This window comes from Botryllus schlosseri, chromosome 13 (assembly GCF_051294905.1).
Source record: "Botryllus schlosseri isolate E-star chromosome 13, Bs_hap1, whole genome shotgun sequence".
Taxonomy (NCBI): domain Eukaryota; kingdom Metazoa; phylum Chordata; class Ascidiacea; order Stolidobranchia; family Styelidae; genus Botryllus; species Botryllus schlosseri.
The window spans coordinates 19,055,503-19,075,513 of record NC_137248.1 but is presented as its reverse complement, the minus strand read 5'-3'; the positions used below and the strand labels follow the sequence as shown (position 1 = coordinate 19,075,513).

At 41.3% G+C, this 20,011-nt stretch overlaps 1 protein-coding gene across 1 annotated transcript; it reads left to right on the top strand.

Annotated features, from left to right (window-relative positions):
- Positions 1 to 1,571: 1,571 nt before the first annotated feature.
- Positions 1,572 to 16,729, top strand: LOC145453933 (uncharacterized). Its single transcript, XM_080331897.1, has 3 exons — positions 1,572 to 5,144; positions 13,752 to 14,383; positions 16,018 to 16,729. Exons 1-3 carry the CDS (start codon positions 4,052 to 4,054, stop codon positions 16,570 to 16,572), a joined length of 2,280 nt encoding a protein of 759 aa, XP_080188023.1. The 5' UTR covers positions 1,572 to 4,051; the 3' UTR covers positions 16,573 to 16,729.
- The last annotated feature ends 3,282 nt before the right edge of the window (positions 16,730 to 20,011 follow it).

Sequence of the window (20,011 nt, the reverse complement as noted above, 5' to 3'; positions counted from 1 at the left end):
AAATCCTCAGTCGCTCGGTACTTACGAACGCGATCACAGGTAAAGTTTATGTGTGGCATAACTGGTACGAAACAAAATAGTTGTAAGGTTAAAACCCCGTCCACAATAACTGCATAGACAGGATTATCCCATTGGTTCATTCACATCATACGGAATACGCCCGGACACGGGCACAACAAAAATATTGCTTATTTGCTGAAGGCTGAATAAGGTTTAAGTTACATATTTTTAGTAGCATTTATTAGAAGGAAGCTACATACCAGGAGCGCCGTATGGCCATTCGTATAGTTCTTAGGTATGTGAATATCTGCAACTTCGCATCACATTAAAGATGTAAAATTTATCATAATAGTCAATAGACATCAATGGTGTAGTTTGCAATGTGGATATATTCATTCCAAAAGTAAACAAGAAGTATTGCAAAAGTACATATCATGAAAAATTTTAAACCACTTTGCGCCAAGGAAAGTCGATTTCTATAGACTACTTGAAGATCCGCTTATCTCATAACTCACAGTTTTGTAAATGAAACATTTATACGCGCTATAAAATATGTGGCGACAAGTTTTCCAAGTATTTTAATATTATTAGACACATTCGGAAATCTCCGATTTGATTTTAATAACCTTATGGATTATTATCCGTTAATGTCGAATAGAGAGGCCAATATAGCAAGTGTGCCTGGACACTGAAAAAAAAACATTAAATATTAAATACAATCATATCCATCCTGAGCATTTCATAAAAAAAGTCTCGTGGATGACCATTGACTAATTACATGACGGAATAAATGTGACGTATTTGAAACAGATTTAGTGAACCATTTTATGTTGTTTGGGGTTTCAAATCATAAGACTTGGTATGGAAATATATTTCATATTGGAGGCGAAGTTGCATCTGTTCAAGTTTGATAGTGACCGCTGACTATATACGAACTGGTTATTAAACCGGCATTGTCGCATTTATTAATTTATGAGCTCCAGTGTGGTTTCGTTATGGAGACGCTTTTCAAGAGGCCAGCGACGAGTTCACAGCTTGGTCGAATTCCCACGTGATAAGACTCGTAGCAAACTCTCAGCCCTATCCAATAAAGTAGCCAATTATCAGGTTGATGCAAACATATTGCCGATAGGGATTTTACGAGTTCATTATGTGTACTTAAATCCGCCATGAACACTTGATATCAAGCAAATGGAAATGTCTTCCACCCCCGGCAGATGCTCGCAATGTAATACCGTGAAATCGGTAACAACCGAAAACAATTAAACGGCAAAGGCATCGAGACAAAGGCTCGAAAAGTGAGCAATATATCGAGTGCACTTCCATTATTTAGCACAACCCGCACGTCGGACACAGTCGCACGATGGATCATATGAGTGGAAGATCATCAAAATAATTACCAGATCGATACGAGATGGAAGAATATAATCCGTACAAGTATACATGCCGGCGCGTGTAGAGAAAATTCTGCATTTTTTCACCTAAAATTCTCTTCGGCGCCGGTCCATAAAACCTACCCACGTACGTGCCTGGCATTTAATTTGATTAGGACGCGGTCAACGATAAGAAAGGGGTGTCATAATCGCGGTGCTCTGGATAATGAGTCAGGTCGTTAAACGCTTGGAAAATATTTAACTTTCAAAGCGTCTGTCGGGGGTATACTATATGAATTGAGGGTATGTGAGGATGTTTACGATGCAATTATGGATTTACGCTTTGCTTTATCGTTGGTGCATCCCAAGTATTTACGGAAATAACTCTTCGTTAGCGCACTTTTCAAAGTAATCAACTTTGGTCGGAAAATTTAAGTCGCTCGAAGGGTCTTGCGCGGTGTTTGCAATGCTACCGCGGAAACCTTGATCTATAGACTTCTTACTCCAAATTATTGGGTTACATTGTATCAACTTTTTATATGTAACTCTCAGTCATTCCTACCTATATTTTTATGGTATCAGTCTTAGAATAGCACTGGCGAGAAAAGCTTTCATACGCGGGATTTCATAGATATTTCCCTCCGTGAACTGCTTGGTATACTCAACTCTGTGCATTCATATTTTGTAGATTTTTTATGCTGCTGTCTCTGATGTTCAGCGTACCATTAGAGCTTTGGACATATAAGAAGCGAGGTAACAATGATCCCCATATTATGCTACTGTATCAAGATTTCCCAAGATATCGCACACGAATTGTATATAATGGTTGATTCTATAGTCGAATGATTTGCCTAAATTGGTGTCACATAGTGGACTTTTGCCAGCGCTACGAGAGAACATTTTACGATATACCTAACTAAGTTATAAAACAACGACGAATTTATTGTGAATGAAGTGGAAACAAGATGGTATATTCTACCAACTACAAAAAAGTCATCCTCCGAGTAGAAATAGCAATAATTCACATAAATATGTAAAAACTCGATTCTTGTTGTCAATTGAATTCATTTCGATTTGACTACGCAGGAGCATAATTCACGATGCCATATTTTAACGAATTCTTTCCGGAGGCATATCGTATATGCGTAACTTCCTGGAGTTCAAGCCCCTCGTTATGCACGGCCGCCATTTTGATTCCGGCGTTTCGAAGTACTGCTGCGAGAGAATATATCATAGGGCTGAGCGTAACTTGTGAAGAACGAAATAAACTTAGCGTGATAGACGATTCGATCAAAGATAACTGTGGACGGTGGCAGGTCGCACAGATCTGGTACTGGACACTGGGAATGGTGGAAAATTTTAATAAAGGGATATTTTACCAATACTCAGCTTGTCTTTGCGTAGATGATTTTCGACTCGGTCCTGGAGCACATATTCTGCTCCGTCAGCCTGTTTTATACGTTTTGATCAGCCGATGCTAACGAGAAAGAAGGAAACGAGTAAAATGGCAACGGTACAATGTGGATGAGAAACATAGTTGGTCAGTAGCAAAGTACTTCTACCTCTACTTGCAATACTTACTCTAATAAATCCAATTTTCTGCCATACTTCAACTTCTACGTGTTATATTTTGCGATATACTTAATTACTTCTCGCTATTTGCAATTTGTCAAGAAGAAGCATTGTATTCTTCGAATGAGAAAGAGAGAGGCTGTGACAGAAAAAGTTAGAGGCTGTTTTCACGAAGTGCCAAGAAGGACTTCATTTTGTACAAAAGTTTTAAAAAAGTCCAAAATTTACGTCGAGCTTCGCGCGAAACGAATAGGGAGTGGCAAATAGGTTTTCACGAAATTATCGGTCAATATAAATTAGGTGGATGGTTGACTTTTCCTTTCACACCACATTTTCGCCCATATGACATGTTTCGTCACAGTAAATATGGCTTAGCAAAACTGTCATACGGTAACCTAGCAACATATGACGTCTAGAAAAAGTGGTATTACTTGGCTTTTGAGATTTAAATCCTGTGTTATCAGACCGCCGTTAAAGGGTCTTGGACGAAATTCATGGAATATATTTCAGTTTTTTAATAATGTTCATTGTATTTCTTTGGTACACAGTATCACTACTTCGAGTTCTTTAGTCTGGAGCACACGCTGGTAGAAGTACAAAACTGTTTCCTCTATTTTCTGGAAGTGAAATTAAATGTGAATGACAATTTTCTATCAACCATGTTTTTAGTTAACGTGCACCAATTGCGCAATGCATTAATGCAGTATCCGATATAACTTATTCGTATTGCTCTTCAATCTTCATCTCAACTACGGACCATATAATACCGAAGAGTGTGTCATTCCATGACATTTTCTGAACCAATGTGCTGTTCAATCGCAAAACTATCATTTTCATCCCATAATACGGTCAAATACTGTGGATAACTTATCACTTATAAAATGTAGCAGCACGAACCCAGCCCTCTAAACCTCCCACATAACTCAATTTCTAGCTGTTGACAGTCTCTAGGATGCGTATGTATGACTGCTTTTCGAAACTACTTGTTTTGTATTTCTAGAATTGCTGCATGTTTTTAACGATAGATAGATTTGAGATTGCAAAAATGTGATGTATACATTTTATCTTGTGATCAGGAATCCAGGTTAGGTCAGATAAATTCTTCAATGGGAGTAATGGCTCTGTCGCGACCCTCTCAATCACCGCAAGACTCCGGTACAGGCGATATCTCCCAAATTTCATTGCCGATCGAGGAAATTGAGAAGGACGAGGACATGGAAGAAGACATCGAACTCACGGAAGGCAAAGACTCCGCTTCCAGTCCGCCCCACAGCCCGAATTCACAACATAGTGACCATAGAGACACTTCCGGAACTGCATCGCCAACTTCACGCGCCACCTGTCACGAAGTCGCCGAAAACAAGAACAATTGTCCGTTGTCAAGCACGCCCGTCGCTATCGCCACTTCTTCCCGTCCTTCAGAGTTTATCGTGAAAGGAAATTTCTCCATCGCTTCAATTTTGGGCATGCAAAACTCAAATGAAACTGTCGATAATAAGCAGAACACCGGCACAAACGGCAAAATCTCAACGATTCACGGCAAGAATTCAGACGACGACGAGATAAATACCTCGCAAAGTATGTCGAATCACGAAGAACACTTCTCCGTACAAGTCATGAAGGCAAGATACTTGGCCGAAATGCTCACGGCGCGAGGCGATCATATTCACAACGCCTCCTCTTTGCATCAAAACGGCCGAGACATGTCTATGGAGAAGGACTTCAGTCACGAACATTCAACGAAACACGGATTCACTCACGCCCACAACTTAACGGCTTTGTACAGCTACTACGGAGAAAATGGCGGAAGCCACATCCGTCCGGATGATGCCAACGTGCGTCTGTGGCAGGACTTATTATTACACCGCCGTCCAGGAGTACCGGGTTCCGCGCTTAACTTCCCATACTCTCTTCAAGCGCGAAATCTATACCTGCAGCAAAAGTGCAGGGCCCCGCTACAGGCTTTGTACATCCAGCAGCAGCAACAGCAGCGTAATCTTCATCAAAGAAAACTGGTCAGCTCGGCGGCTTTGCTGCAGCAGCTTTGGGCGAACGACGCCAGCGCTGCTAACCGATCGCGGAGCCTGCAGACGAACTTCGCTGGCAAAGCAGGCTGTGATGCGGGTAGAGATCTCCTTGTTGATCCGGACCGACCTCGAACACGGAATGGGCAGGATTCGGCGCGTTGCGTCAAGGAAGGTATGATTCTACCAAACCATTTTCAATATTGCTTTCGGGACTACATTCATTGCATTATAACTTAATAACTCCAAGACTTTTCGTGTGCCATTAATCAAGAGCTACAAAAACAATTTGCCTACATAAACCAGTGGTTCTTAACGAGGGTTCAAACGAACCGCGGGGGTTTGCTGAGCCGGTCCCGTGGGTTCAGTGGTGGCCAAGGCGCATACGATTGTTGACTATGTTTTTTTCCATTCTCTACTATAGTTGCTGACGATTACCGCTAACGCGTGTCAGCCAAAAATATTCGGGTTCATTTCAATATGAATATACTATTCAATTGTATATTGAAGTTCTGTACCTCCAAGAAGCTGTTCAACTCATACAGTCAAAGTCACACTGGTATTCATTACAAAAATTTGGGTTTCTGTGAAAATAATGTTCCAATGGTTTGTAACACTTTGGTTGCCGCACAGTTCATTTGTATAAGTTGTGTGTTGTGGTAGATTTGTCTATTTGCGACCTAGCGAAAATTTGGGGTTCGCTAGGTCAATTAATTAATATTGTAAATAAGCTTCATCTGTTGGCATAAATCAGGTTAATTTGATTGACTCGTTGACCAGAATCGTTGACTCCAATACAGACAAATCGAGCGCAGATCTGCGTTTGGAAATCGCTCTGAATATGGTGGCTTTGTAACTACAGGCACAGAATGGTATGTTAATTGGATGTTGGCGATTTGAAAAATTAAATGCTGTAAATTGGTAATAGAAACTTTGGGACTTCTCCACACATTAGTGTTGTGTTGTCATTCAGCTGTAAAATAAAGAATTGTGTCTGTTATACCGTACAATGTGCTGTTATATGTCTTTCGCGACTATGTGTACTTGTCATTATTACGTCACAACAACAAAATTCTTCTTACATTTCGAATTTGATTAACCGCATTTACTGACGTTCGCTCCTGATGAGAGTCAGTCGAAAAGCTTCGAGTGGAATAAATTTGGAAATATGAACGTATTGTTTGCTGCAATGTTGAAGTTCTGTACTTTCAAAAGTCTATTTGAATTAAAGAACGATCGTAGAAAGTGTATCTTCGTAGATAATATGACCCTCTTCATACGCTCAGAGGCAAAGCCTTACACATGCAACGACAATGAACGCTGGGGTGAAACGCGATGAGTTCATACGCGATAGTGAACGAACAAATATGCGACGACATATTATTGGCAAAACCTTGTTAAATATTGAGGTGAAAATTTTTAAATAGTTTTTGCTTTCCTTAAAGTTACTAATTTCCATATATGAAAGTAATTATGGCTTGACCAATTCAATAACGGTGCTATTGGCATTGTGACAATCACAATCCTAAATTGCGAGTCAATTTGTGAACAGATTTTCCCGGTTAAAAAGTACAGACCCATATCAGCCATTTCAAACTCACTCTCATTGCTCAGGCTATTTTGACGCGGCTCATTCCGTAGCATGAATGTGGCTGTGTACATCAGATCCGAATTCATGAACTTACGGGTATGAGATTTCGAAATCGTTAATCGGCGAAGGTTATTTTTTGCGGTTTGCATAACCTATATACTATTTGTCCCGCAATAAGGTAAAACTGCGATTACCGAGTGAGCACAGTCAAACACGATTCGGAAAACGATTCAAACGTAATAGATTGGTGATGCTCATGCCCCTTGTATGAGCAAGTAGTGACCAGAGATATGACAGGCGTTAGTACTCCACATCATACTGGCATATCTGTACTACGAATAGATAATTAGTTACGATGTAATTGATGAGCAAATAGCCACAGCTATATTGGCATTGAGCTTCACAAATCCGGCGTTTCGGCTGTCAATACCTAGATCATGCGTTCAGTTTAAGTCCTCAGCCGTGTTATACTAAAAACGATGAGCTGAGCCGAACTAGTCATTGGACAAAACAATCGATTATGATTGCGATTACTTGAAAATGCTGTAATGGTAATCAATTAAGATTGCAATTCATGATTATCCCCTTGTCTGGTCAACTGCTGAGCGGCAGGTTGCCATGGTACGAATATATCCGCTATTACATACCAATTACTCCTACTCTGAAGATATCTACAAAACTGTAACTTCTATAGATCGCTTTAGTCAGTATATCAACTCAAAGGATAGAGCAAAAATCTATTGGATTAAATAATGGCCGATGCTCAGCGTGTAAACCTTTGAAGATTGACTTCATCTTGATTTCGAAGGGAAATTACGTTGAATAACTTTTATGTGTAGCTTCTATATTTGCAAAAAAGGTCGATGTATATCCCTATGGTTACTTAACGCCGAACCCATACGCGTGGGTGAAGATCCATCGATACTCACTAAATGCTTCCAAAGAGTATGAGTCATGACCGAATGAATACAGGAAACGAGCTGTTAGCACTTCCAACTTGAATAGTGTCGTGCCATGTACAAAACCGACTCTCCATATTGTCTGGGCATGTAAAGAGCATACCCATTGTATTATGATATAGCCTACATACTGTGTTGGTCGTCGGCGGTGAAAATCAGAGGTGGTTAAAGTAGTCAAGAAAGCTACTCAAGTAGAAGTAGAAGTAGCGACAAAAAAATCTACTCAAGTACGAGTAGAAGTACTTCTTACTTAAGCAACCTGAAACTACTTGAAGTAGAAGTAGAACTGAGTGACTTTAAATCTACTCAAGTAAGTAAGTAGTTGTGAAAACGATCGTAATTCGATCACATGGACTGTCAAAAGCGGCAAATGGAGCTATGCGGAAGGTATAGTGAGCTTGATTCATATTGATGCATCCCAGGAGGTATCAATTTTTTTGACAGAGTAAGCAGTCGTCCACATCATGGGATGTAAATGATAGTATTGATATGGAAATGCGATACCAATCCTTTGTTCACTCGAACACCCCATTTAGAGAATATCATGGCATGACGCCCTCCCCATATTATAAGGCTCCTAGTTCAGTCAGAGAGCAATACGGAGAAGTTGGGTTGGATACGGCTTTAACACTTTGCGCGATTAGTATACATTAATTAAAAATATGGCAGTTTGTGAATAAATATTTGATGTAGGCGACAATGCTGCGTGCACGGAACCACGCAACTCGGTATCTAATTTATATGCAGTGATACTTTCGTTAAAACATATTTGTTCCTCCATAACTACTGTGCGCGAAGCACAACGAAAGCTGTGGGTATTTCGCGACTTTTATGCAAATTAAATGTAGGTACTACGTGAAAACAGCCCCGAATTTCCTTCGGCTATCTTTCTTATCGGGGGATCAAACTACTTCTACTTGACAAACTGAAAATAGCGAGAAGTAAGTAAGTAGTTCACAAAACATTACGAAGTAAAAGTATAAGTGGCGAAAAAAAGATCTACCTGAGTAAGTACCAGAAGTAGAGGAAAACTACTTGAGTACTTGGAAAAAGTAGAAGTACTTCGTTACTGACCACCTCTGGTGAAGATACAATGAAATATGACGTTGATAATCGCTAGAATGTTTAAACACCACACATGTATCGTGTGCCTTGTGCTGCGGCACAGGCAAACATCAATGTTAACAGAGTCCTGGTATTTGAGTTGGTTATACGTGGAAAGACATATAACATCTGCACCTCGCCATTAGCTTATCTTGGGAGGGGCTTGTTGTTGTTTGTGGTATTCATGTTGTTAGTCAACTATTATGTTTTTATTCCATAGCTGCCGACTTGTAGCACGGCCCGCTTCTAGGCTTTTATAAGACACCGCGAGGGCGAGGTAAAATTGGCATGGGGAGGGGGCCGGATGTCTTAAACAATGACGTGAAGGCATATGCTAATTGTGATGACAGTGTTCGAGTTGAAACTTTTGGGTAATTGGCGCCTTTCAGCCATTGGCTACGCCACTGCACCCGTAACCAGGTTGAATTAGCCCTGTCATAATTTATTCTAATCCTGTTTTCTCCGACTAATGCCTTGCGTTGATAGTGAGTTTCAAGAATGTCTCATTACTTCAAAAAATACTTGCGATCGGTGCTATAGGTTTTACGTATTTGGCGAGATAGCGTAATGGTATAATTCGGCGCTGCAGCACCAAGGGGTAGCGGGTTCGAGACCGACTGAGTTCTACTCCAGAATTCCAACCGAAGTGTTGGAAGCTTATCTAGGCCCCTCCTCGTCGTCGCCATCTCATCCGTGTTAGCGGTGTCTTATAAAAGTATAGAGGTGGGCCGTGCTACAACTTGGCAGCTACGGACTAAAAATGATGAAATTAGGTCAGGTGACAATCACCATAGTAGTCGACAGACACCATGAATACTACAAACAACAACGGATTTGTCATGAAATACACGCGGCGCAAATGGTATTGACCGCTAGAGCGCGCTTCTTAACCTTTCGGTTTCCCCCTGCTGCACGATGTCGGAGAGAATTGAACGTCTCAGGTGACTAATTTTCGATTGGTTATTGGCACATGCAGCGTATTCGCGCAGTAGAAGCGAGATTACTGATCGTGATCAGTGTCGGGAAGTCTCGCGTTCAAAACTTTCACCTGCTCCGACGACATCTCAACACCGATTTATAGGTATACATAAGTAGAAAGCTGGAGGTTTGAAAAGTGGTTGACACGTGGTTTTAAAATGCATTTATAGTTATGACTAGCAGTGCTACAATACGTGTGAGTTAAAGAATGATTTAGTGATATCGTTCTCTGGTTTAAATTTAAGTGTAAATCCAAACACCGTACTTTTACGTCGATTGCTATTGAAACAGAAGCTAACGTATAGTACGAATTTAAAAGCATGCCCGCGAGCAGTGCAAGTATAGACAGAAAACTTACTACTGTATATCGTTCTTCATCATCGGAGAAAGGTACAAGATATCGCAGAGACATTACCCTTGCGGAAAGTAACATTGCCATTTTATGAGACCGGCGACATACCGGTTTATAAAATCACCATAAATTCGGGCCGAAAATCAATTGCTAAGAAGGCGTAATTTATTACACAGCACTGTTAATTACACTCTAGCTATAGGTTCTGTTTACGCGCCCAGCTTTTGGGAGTGGTGATACATATGTATCCGCTATCAGTGTACACTGTACAGTTGTTTTCCAACAACTGTAGTTAAGTTCACCAGCCTTTATTGGCGGTATGCATTATCCGAAACATGACAAAGACTCAACGGATGTGAGAATATGGTATGTTATGGTGTATTACATCCATTCATTAGTCACGGGGGCGCTTTGTTACCCTTATTTTAGAGGTATAATGGTGACTATATCACTTGTCCCGCCTTAAATACGATATTTTCCCTTTACGTAAAAACAAGGCCATTGCATCCATAAGTTGCAATTGTAAAGGTATTTCCAGCGCGTATCAGTCTGCGAGCGGTATCGCAGTAATTGATGGAAATCATAGAGCACCTTTGATGTGTGGCTCTTCGCCGCAAACGCACGGCTTGAGCTAACTGCCATCCATCTTACATAGGCCTTAATAAGCTGGAAATATGATTGAACCGAAAGCCATGCGCGTGTCACCGGCGTAAGCAATCGGGCCACCAAAGCACTGCGCGCTATTACGTACCCACTCGTGCCTATAACGTACGGTGTGGAGCGACCCTTCGATCTTGATGATTTATAGCGCGCAAATATTTTTGCGCCAAACTGTTGGTAACACCTCGAATCGGTCAATCCACTAAAGCCGTATTTACGAAAATAATGACGGGTAATGACTACGTCCGCTTTTTACGCACTTAACGGTATATTGACAGCGATCGGGCCCATTAAGCGCATTCGCTTTCATAGTATTAATAGTTTGAACCGGTTAGACTTTGAAGTTTGCGATTCCTGATACTGGAAACGTGGGCGCAACAGAAATAAACCATGATTGAATACCTTCGAATTTATCTGAAATGACTAACGGAGAGTGCTTATTCATCCTTCCTAGACAATGGCATATTTAGGGGCAAATAAGATTAGCCAATTGTTAGCGTATTTCACCCCGAGCCACTTTACCAGCGCGCTGATTTGCGGGTTGGCGGGTGATTGCGTCAATTTTCGGAGATCATACTCTCGTTAGTTCACAACGTGCCGATGATACTGTAGCGTGCAGGCCATCAATCGATTTCGTAATTGGTCCATCTTAGGTGCGGTCTTGCGGCCCAAATTGGGTGAAATTGCCGGAAAATCGCTCCCATTTTGTGTACGTCAACAAGAATGTTCTGCCGCATAGTCTTATCGACATGGCGTTAGACGGAACGCTTTCATGCACGGGATTAAAAACCACAGCCGGACGCAGCGCGTCACGTCCCGGCAAATTGATTTGAAGAGTAATTAGCGCGTGCGGGTTTCTGCTAAAAATCCAATTTGCCAGTAATTTACACTCGTTGATTTAATCCCTTAAATCTCCACGCGTAGATGTAACGACATGATAAAGTTGTTCGGGGCAATTAAGCCGCGGATGACTAAACAAAAGTAGCATGAGCCATAGATAGATCGTTGACGAATTGGCATATTCACAATATCTTTTATTTGCACAGTTCGTTCATTATATTGACGAGGATTGCGTTTGCTAAAACGAATCATAGCCCATTTAAAATATAGATGCATTACCGACCAGAAAACGTCGTCCGACTACTACATTCGATCGCATAGTGTAAATTACCGGATGCGGGCGTAGACCGCAAATTAAGACGTGCATCCGATCTTGAGACCCCCATGAAAGATGGATGCGCGAACCAACAACGCGCACGAGACCGTTGTCCCGATTAATACCAATTTTAGGCCAAGTGAAGCGAACACAGTCACTTTTATGCAACAGAGATTTCTATCACTTTGCCCATGCACCTGTCTATATTATCGCGTGTGAGGTCGCAGGGATGAACATAAATATGAACATGTTAATGACATTATAGACTACTGCAGAAATCGATTTGCTTTCTTTACAAGTATTTTTGACTACCATGACTATATCACGCGAGCTCGCAAGTGGGGTTAGGTTGTAAGCCAGGGGTTCTTGAAATATGGGTCGCGAATAATATATTCTGGGTCGCGACGACACCAGAGCAATATAGTGGCGAGATAGCGCAGTGGCATAATCCGCGACTGCAACACCAATGGGTGCTGGTTTGAGTCCGACTGAGGTCGACTTCCGAATTCCGATACCTAGATGTTGGAGGTTTACCTAGGATCCTCCTCGCCACCTCATCCGCGTAAGCGGTGTCTTACAAAAAGTCTTACAACACCATGAATACCCCCCCCCCCCTAAAAAAAACACCAGAGCAATCTTTGAATATGAATGTATTATTTGCGGAATTCCTTGTGGTAAGTTTGTGCTGGTCACTGTAATGGGTAGGCCTACGGTATATACCCGATAAGCGGGACACGCGGGTCACAAAAAATATGGCTTGGTCATGAAAATGCGGCGACCTTGTTGTATTGCAAAAATTGGTTTGGATTCATGATAAGATTTGTCAGACATTGGTTTCTCTGGAAACACCGTTGGAGATTGTTGGGATGCTTTAGTGTAGCGGAGTGCAATGAGCGGGTGCGGGAATATGATCTGCAAGTATTTAGAGGCTAGCGCCTTCCGAGCCGGGACATATGAAAACATGACGTTTTGAGCAAAATACGGTTGGACAAGGTGCGGTGCCAAAAAGATAAAACCAAAATTGACCGTCGCTGGTTGGCCAAAACATTCTATATTGATACGTCCGACCGTCAAAATGGTCGGCACCGAAAAGTCCCTTCCTTGCAATCTGAGTAGACAAGTAGCACAATTGCAGTACAACTGTGACCCCTACAAGAATATATTGCATCTCAATTTGAAATCGCGTGCGTTAGACATGTTTCATAAAGCGCTACGTTGCGTGCAAATGTTGTTTTCGCGTTCTCTATGTCATAAATGCCTGTAAAAACGCAGCATACTAATATTAAACTTGAAATCGTTTTCACGTGCGATACCTGCGTCTCGAGATACAATTAAAACTCAGATTTTGGTCACGGTCTACAAGTTTGAGAACCGCTGGTGTAAATTCCCACCATATACGAGGGATTACTAGCATTCCACCTTACATAGAGGAAAACTGTGAGGCCTACGCTTGCAATTGCCGCAGGCTTAACCCGCTACTCTCGGTCAAGTCTTATTAGCGAAAATCGTAACAAACACATAGTTCATTGCGATTCAAATGTCACTTCTAAAAATGAATTGTCACGGGAGAGTATAGAACTATCGATTTATTGCATCCAATCAAGATATCTAACACCCGGTTCATTGCTATCGTCGAAGTTTGCAGACTAGGAAATGTAAGGATTGCGACGCAGAAACTATTGCATAGTTTCGATGCTATCAAAATCAAAATCCCATTTGACTATCTTATTAAAGAAGTGCCGAACAGTTCGAGTGACCTTTTTATGCTGTGAACTCTATCATATGTAGTAATATGCATTACGCATTGATTAATAGTAATTATTCTGCTCCCCCAAAGGCCGAGCCATATCGGGTAACAAAATGCGCAAGTTTTTATGGATCGGCTCTAATGTATCCGCTATATTTTTATCGCATGATATACTTTGCTATCCATGGTTTTGCTTTGTATCTCACCAATGCAATATGCAACGCTATTCATATAGAATGGGGTTCTGAAGATGAATCTTCTCCGCGAATCCAATCTGATCAAGGATACAAAGCGCCCGGGAATCAAGACGCAATATGCCGACCTACAGCGGTCAGTGGGATGTCCGCATTCAATCTTGTGAAAACACGGACAGAGGAGTCTATCTGCTCCACGAGACAAGGGCCAGAGCAAGAGATCTCGAGCGACAGATTTCGCGAAGCGGCGAGGCGGCAGAGCAATGATTTCCAGAGACAGCAGCTAGTAAACCAAAACTGTGCGCTAGAGTTGAAATTAAATCCACTAGCAAAGTCAAATAACACGCCCGAGATTACGAGTGAACTTTTACGAAACGATCGTCATCACAAGAGCCCAACAGCCCGTAAAGCGGACAGCGTTAGTCCGGTTTTGTACGACTTGGAAAATGAGTCGTCGCAGGAACACTGTTCGAGTGGCTTCAGATCGCCGAGATCAAAGTCACCGACCCCTGTATCAACAGTGACGTCTTGCGAGCCGAGAAAAAAGAAAACACGTACAGTATTTTCAAGAACGCAAATCTACCAACTGGAATCCACGTTTGATCTGAAGCGATACTTGAGCAGCAACGAAAGAGCAACACTAGCTAGAAGCTTGAGTCTCACCGAGACACAGGTATGTAACGTGCATACGTAAATAATCTCTAGGCCATGCAGTTCATGCCCATATACTGAGCATACATAACTTGGAGTATAGTGATATAGAAATAAACCCGAATATTTTCGATTGATACTCGTCAGCGGTAATCGCCAGCTACTAGTAGAGCTTGTGCGAAAAATTATCGAGACGACAGATTTCGCGTCGTCGGAAGGGGCCGTTCACATTTTCATTTGTGTGCCTTGGACTTTTATCAAAATACACCAGCCAAGGCTGTGTCAACAAAATGAGTTCGTGTACCATCTAAAATCATAATAGTACACTGAACGCTCTCTTATTTGATATTTCATGCTTGTGACGTCATATTTTGTGATACGACTGTTAATATACAATATTCTTTCCAATTCTGAACTAGTGGCTGACGATTACCCCTGACGAGTGTCAGCCGAAAATATTCGGGCTCATTTCAATATGAATATACTATTCAATTGTATATTGAAGTTCTGTATCTCCAAGAAGCTCTAGTACAGCGTTGAAAAGAACTTTTCATATCAACAATCGTATCACCAAATATAACAACACCGGTATGAAAATTACAATAATCGAACAGATGGATCAAGTACAATGTACTATTTTTGGATTATACACGAACTCCTACCATTAGCGCAAACTAGTGTTGGATATTTTGATGAAAGTTGACTCGAAGGTGCACACCTCTCGCGACGACGCGAAATCTGTAGCCTCGACAATTTTTCGCGAAATTAGAATTCTTCATTAGATGTTTGTCAACTTCAGAATTCATGACCTTTGCCGATTCAAGCTTCAAGAGATGAATCAAGTGAATCTAACAAATGACTATTACGGGCTTGATCCATGTAACCATGGTTGCCAACATCTACTCAACTGAAAAACCTGGGAATCGCAGTGAAATCGAAGGATTTTTGGATTGGAGAGGGACTATATGCGTTATTTACAGTCCTAATACCAAGAAGCAATGTAACTGATGTCTTTCAAAGATTCAAAAGAAATATTCGGACTGAGATGTAAATTGGAATACCCAGCCGGAGTCCATGGGTTCATTTTATTGAGCGCAATTTGGATTATTTAGGCCCAAGTCGTTTCCGTGGCAACGATTTCTCAATTTTCTCTTTTAACGATGCATTTAAATTGGTATCCTGATACCTGCTACTCCATGTAGAAGTTACGTAGTTGAAACATTCTCTCAGTTGTGATAGAATACAGTAACTGATGATTATCTGCGTGAACGTCCTGCTGACCGGATACTTACCAATAGCGAATACACAATGTCCAGTACCCATGGCCACATAGCAAAGCCTTATATGAAAAAGACTCATGCTACTGCAGTTCATATGAAACATAGTAAGATATAACAACGTTCAGTATTTACAACAATGAAGACAAAAAGTAGGCATACGCAGGGTAGAACCTTGCAAGATTCGTCTGCGAACGCGAACCTTCTGAATTATCAAGGCTCACACGATGGACATGGTCGTGAAACAGAGCGTATGCACAATTCACCAAGGCTGGGCATATAATCGGATATACTTTTGCAGAATCATGTTTGTAAACTATAATACGTAGCCTACAGAATTAATTACCGAGCGTACTGAGTTCATACTTTACATTTGCAGGTGAAAATCTGGTTCCAAAACCGCCGAAACAAGTGGAAACGTCAACTCGCAACAGAGACAGACGGGTACGGTATCGGCATACCCACAGCGGCAGCAGTTGCTGGAGTAATGTCCGGAAGTGGATTTTTCGGCTCAATACAAAATCACTTCCACCCATACTCTCATGTACACCAACATCGGCCACAAGCGCACCCCAACCACGGCTCCAGTCACCCGGTGTCATTCCCAAGACCACAGCATCAGCGGATGCACATACATCCTAATTTACAATCTCCTATTCACTCGGGACCCCTCAATGCACAGATGCATTTCGCGAAACAAGGTGGTATGCCCTGGCCCTTGTCGCAGCCTATACTCCACGCCCCTCACTTGGTGGACAGCAGATTAGGAAAAGTGTTAAATGAAGATCGTAGGAACTCTCCACCCTCTCAAATACAAACTAGCCAGGCTCCGCAGTCCGCTGTCAACCGGGATATGTCAGCAGGCAGCGATCAGAGTGACACGCCGGGTAGAAAAGCAGAAATCAAAGTTGTTTATAAAGACGAGACGTTGTAGGTTTCTTTGACGTCCTGCATTCACGAAGAACATACATACATACCTGTACTACCTGTATATACGAGATAAATATTATGTGATCGTCTCGTTGTGACTTTATTTGCAATGCGTCCGTTTAAGATGAAATCAATTGAAGCAAAATGACTTTGATCTGATATATGGTTGTCTTGCAGTGTGTAACTGTGTACGTAGGAGATGCTGGACGTTGGATCACATGACTCGCTACACATAGCATTGATTGACTGGTTAACAGCCATACGCGTCTGGGTCTGCGGCTTCTTCTACTCATCTACTGAATAGATCACGTTTCCAATTTCCGCTCTATAGTGCCGTAGTGTAGACATTTAAAACTTTGAGAGAAGGGTTATAGCTACATGAGTGAGATTCCAGCCATTGAGTCCCTATGTGCGGTGTATGACAGTGGTATTATGAACGGGAATTTAGGGCCTACATACTTCAATCGCACGCATCCTATGTCCCGATTCGAACTTCTTTGTACATCTCTAAAAACGGAAGAGTGTGTAGGTCTTATGTGAAAATGATAAATACCCATATTTACCAAATTCGAACGCGATTTTCCATTTCAAATCCGAGACATGATTGGGATATGCAAATGTATACTGAATTATTCGTTCATATCTGCATTCTGCATTTCATATCAGGCCTCTCCGAATATGTTTCCAATCGAGGAAAGCTACTGCCATGTTTGTTCACGAAATAATCATCGAAATTTAATGGTTTGAACCTTGTTTGAGCAAGCATGGTGCTGTTGTATTGAACTACCCTTCTCGGTCGCGCAACTGAACGCTTATACATAACAATAGATACCTTCCATTGTTTGTCTTTTAGGCGTGATTTAACTCAAATTCGAAGTTTGTTTAATTCCTCACGAGTAAAGTAGGGCACAGATCCGGATCCGGAGAGGTAGATTATTACTGAATCCGAATGGAACCGGAGTATTTATTTTGGCAGATAGGCCGAACTCGGGCATATCAGTAATGTCTGCGTTGAGTATGCTCAGCAGCAATGATATAGGCCAAATTATGAATGACAACTAAGGGTTCAACTGTGAGAGTAAGCGAGGTATGAATATCTGTCCCGGAGATGACTGATTCCACTCCCAGTGGAGCATTCCAAAAGGACTTACGACTGCATACATCGGACAGAAGACTTATCAGTTCAAATTATCATTAGTAAGACATGCAACTATAAGTCACCGGTCCAATTAGCCTACACACTTCATCTGAAAAAAGTGAGATTATGTCTGCCCGGTAACAGTGACAAATCTGCGTGAAGATCGTCCCGTGAGACGACATAAATTCCCATTTCGCGAACATGCTCAAACTTTTGCCACATGTTGCAGAAATTAGATGCCGGCATAATCGCGGAGCGAATCGGGGTATGAAAGCTGTCACTTAAGTACGGAAGCGTATTTAACCGGAAAGATGATTCTCGTTGATAAAATGATGCGCGGTCCCGAGGGGCGTAATATCGGTATTCGGAAAACGCAAGTGTTATTATATTCGAATCGAATCATCTTTACCAGTATGGGATTCTAGACCTCGTAACGCTATGCACGACCTGTATACAGAGACACTCAGTGTTGGTCAACATTTCTAGACCTCGTTCGGAGTATACGCAGTTGATTTCTGTTTACCTATTCTCAACTGTATCGTTTATACTTTAATGACAACTTTCACCTCTAATGAAACCAATTCGCTTACTTTCTACGTTTTAGATTCGATCAATGTAGAGCAGTGGTTCTTAACCTTTATTCCCCAGCGCCACCTTTCAAAAATTGCCTGGGTCTGGCGGCCCCCTATTTTAAGGACTGCAGTAAAAAAACAATGCGTAATTGGTCACAGTCAGGTTTCGGGTTGGGACTTCACTATTAGATCACTCGACTAATTAACGGTATAATTGTATGTGCTATTTTCGGGATCAAATCAAGGTTGTTATAATAACCGTCGGGTAAGGCCTACGGGCTCATAACATTTGGTTAGAGATCGATGCGCAGATCCCGAATTCTCCTTGGCGATTGGCAATACGGGGAAATTAATTGTATTTGATTTTGTTTTATTGCTTAGTGTGACTATCAAATCAACTGAGAATGTGGTAGAGATTTGCTCACATTAAATGTAGTACTGCACCAAGCTCTTAACTTTAACGTGAATGAGGGTAATAACACTAAGCAGTATCATCCTTTATGATACAGTGAAGAAATATTTTAAGGATTAAATTTTGTAGCTTTCAAATACAAGTATATTTAGTTGATCATTTTGGCCAAAAAGCTTTAAAACATCTTCAATGTACAAAGGGCATCACTCTCAAAAGTTGTACAGTACAGTGCCTTTTCCATATCGAAACGCAGTGCGCTGCAGGATAAAACATCTAGTTTAAAACACTTTGAAGAAAAATAACCCGACCTCTCAGTATAAGTATCAGTTTAATAATATTTCCATCATTTCAAAACACCACAAAACTGCGATAGAATGAAAAGATAGAGGTATCGAAACGATTTGAAGTAGTTAGCGTGACAGGAGTGTTTTAACGGATAATTGAAAATCCAAAAGTAGGCCATATCCATTTTACATGAATTAAAATAAACCACTGCATTCGTGGAAATATCGTCGGTGGATGTCTCGCGATAAGTGCAACGAAAAACGTCTTGATTTGACAGATTTTGTCGAATGTTAGTTGCAATGAGAAATCAGGGAAATACAGAACTATTGTTCTACTATATAATCATATGTTTTTACTACACGATCTACTGCAAGGCCATTTTTCTTCAGCACCCCCCATACCGCCCCCTGAGCCCAGCGCCCCCATTTCGCCCCTGAGCGTTTCCGCCTCATTTCAAATCCAAATCGCCCCCCCAGGGGAGCTGGAGACAAAGTTAAGAGCCACTGGTGTAGTGTTGTAGAGTGTATAATATGAATGGATTCGCATTACTCACACGAGGCGCATTGTCACGAGAACTGAAGCCATGACATCTATGATGAATAACACTTAGGGTTGTTCAAAAATAACTATTTTTCCGGATTCCGGGGATTCACTGATCAAGTCGTTTGGTTGCCTGAAAAGACGCTGCACAACAAATTTGACTCGAACCCAACCGGTATCGGTGAACTCACGGGTGTTTGAAAATTTTGAATTCATTATAAGAAAAATGATTTTTCAATGCCAATAAATTATTGAGTTGTGTACAATAACGATGCAAAACAAATTTTACGTAATTCTAACCGTGCGAAAATATTTGAGTTTTTCATTAATATTTCCGTTTAGTCTATTTTTGCGAATCCAAAATTTGAACTGCAGTAACTTCGCTTCTACCGGTTGGAAGTGAGCAATAATTGGTAGGCATCGTTCTTGTAGACAACTTAACAATTTCATGGGATTGACAGTTAAATTTGAATTCTTTTCAATTTTTATTACAATG

What these genes read in the sequence shown, in the direction of transcription:
- LOC145453933 (XM_080331897.1), top strand. Translation starts at nt 4,052, where the DNA reads ATGGGAGTAATGGCTCTGTCGCGACCCTCTCAATCACCGCAAGACTCC. An exon ending in GGCGCGTTGCGTCAAGGAAG is followed by an intron (nt 5,145 to 13,751) that starts GTATGATTCTAC and finishes CTATTCATATAG; the next exon opens with AATGGGGTTCTGAAGATGAA. An exon ending in TGAGTCTCACCGAGACACAG is followed by an intron (nt 14,384 to 16,017) that starts GTATGTAACGTG and finishes TTACATTTGCAG; the next exon opens with GTGAAAATCTGGTTCCAAAA.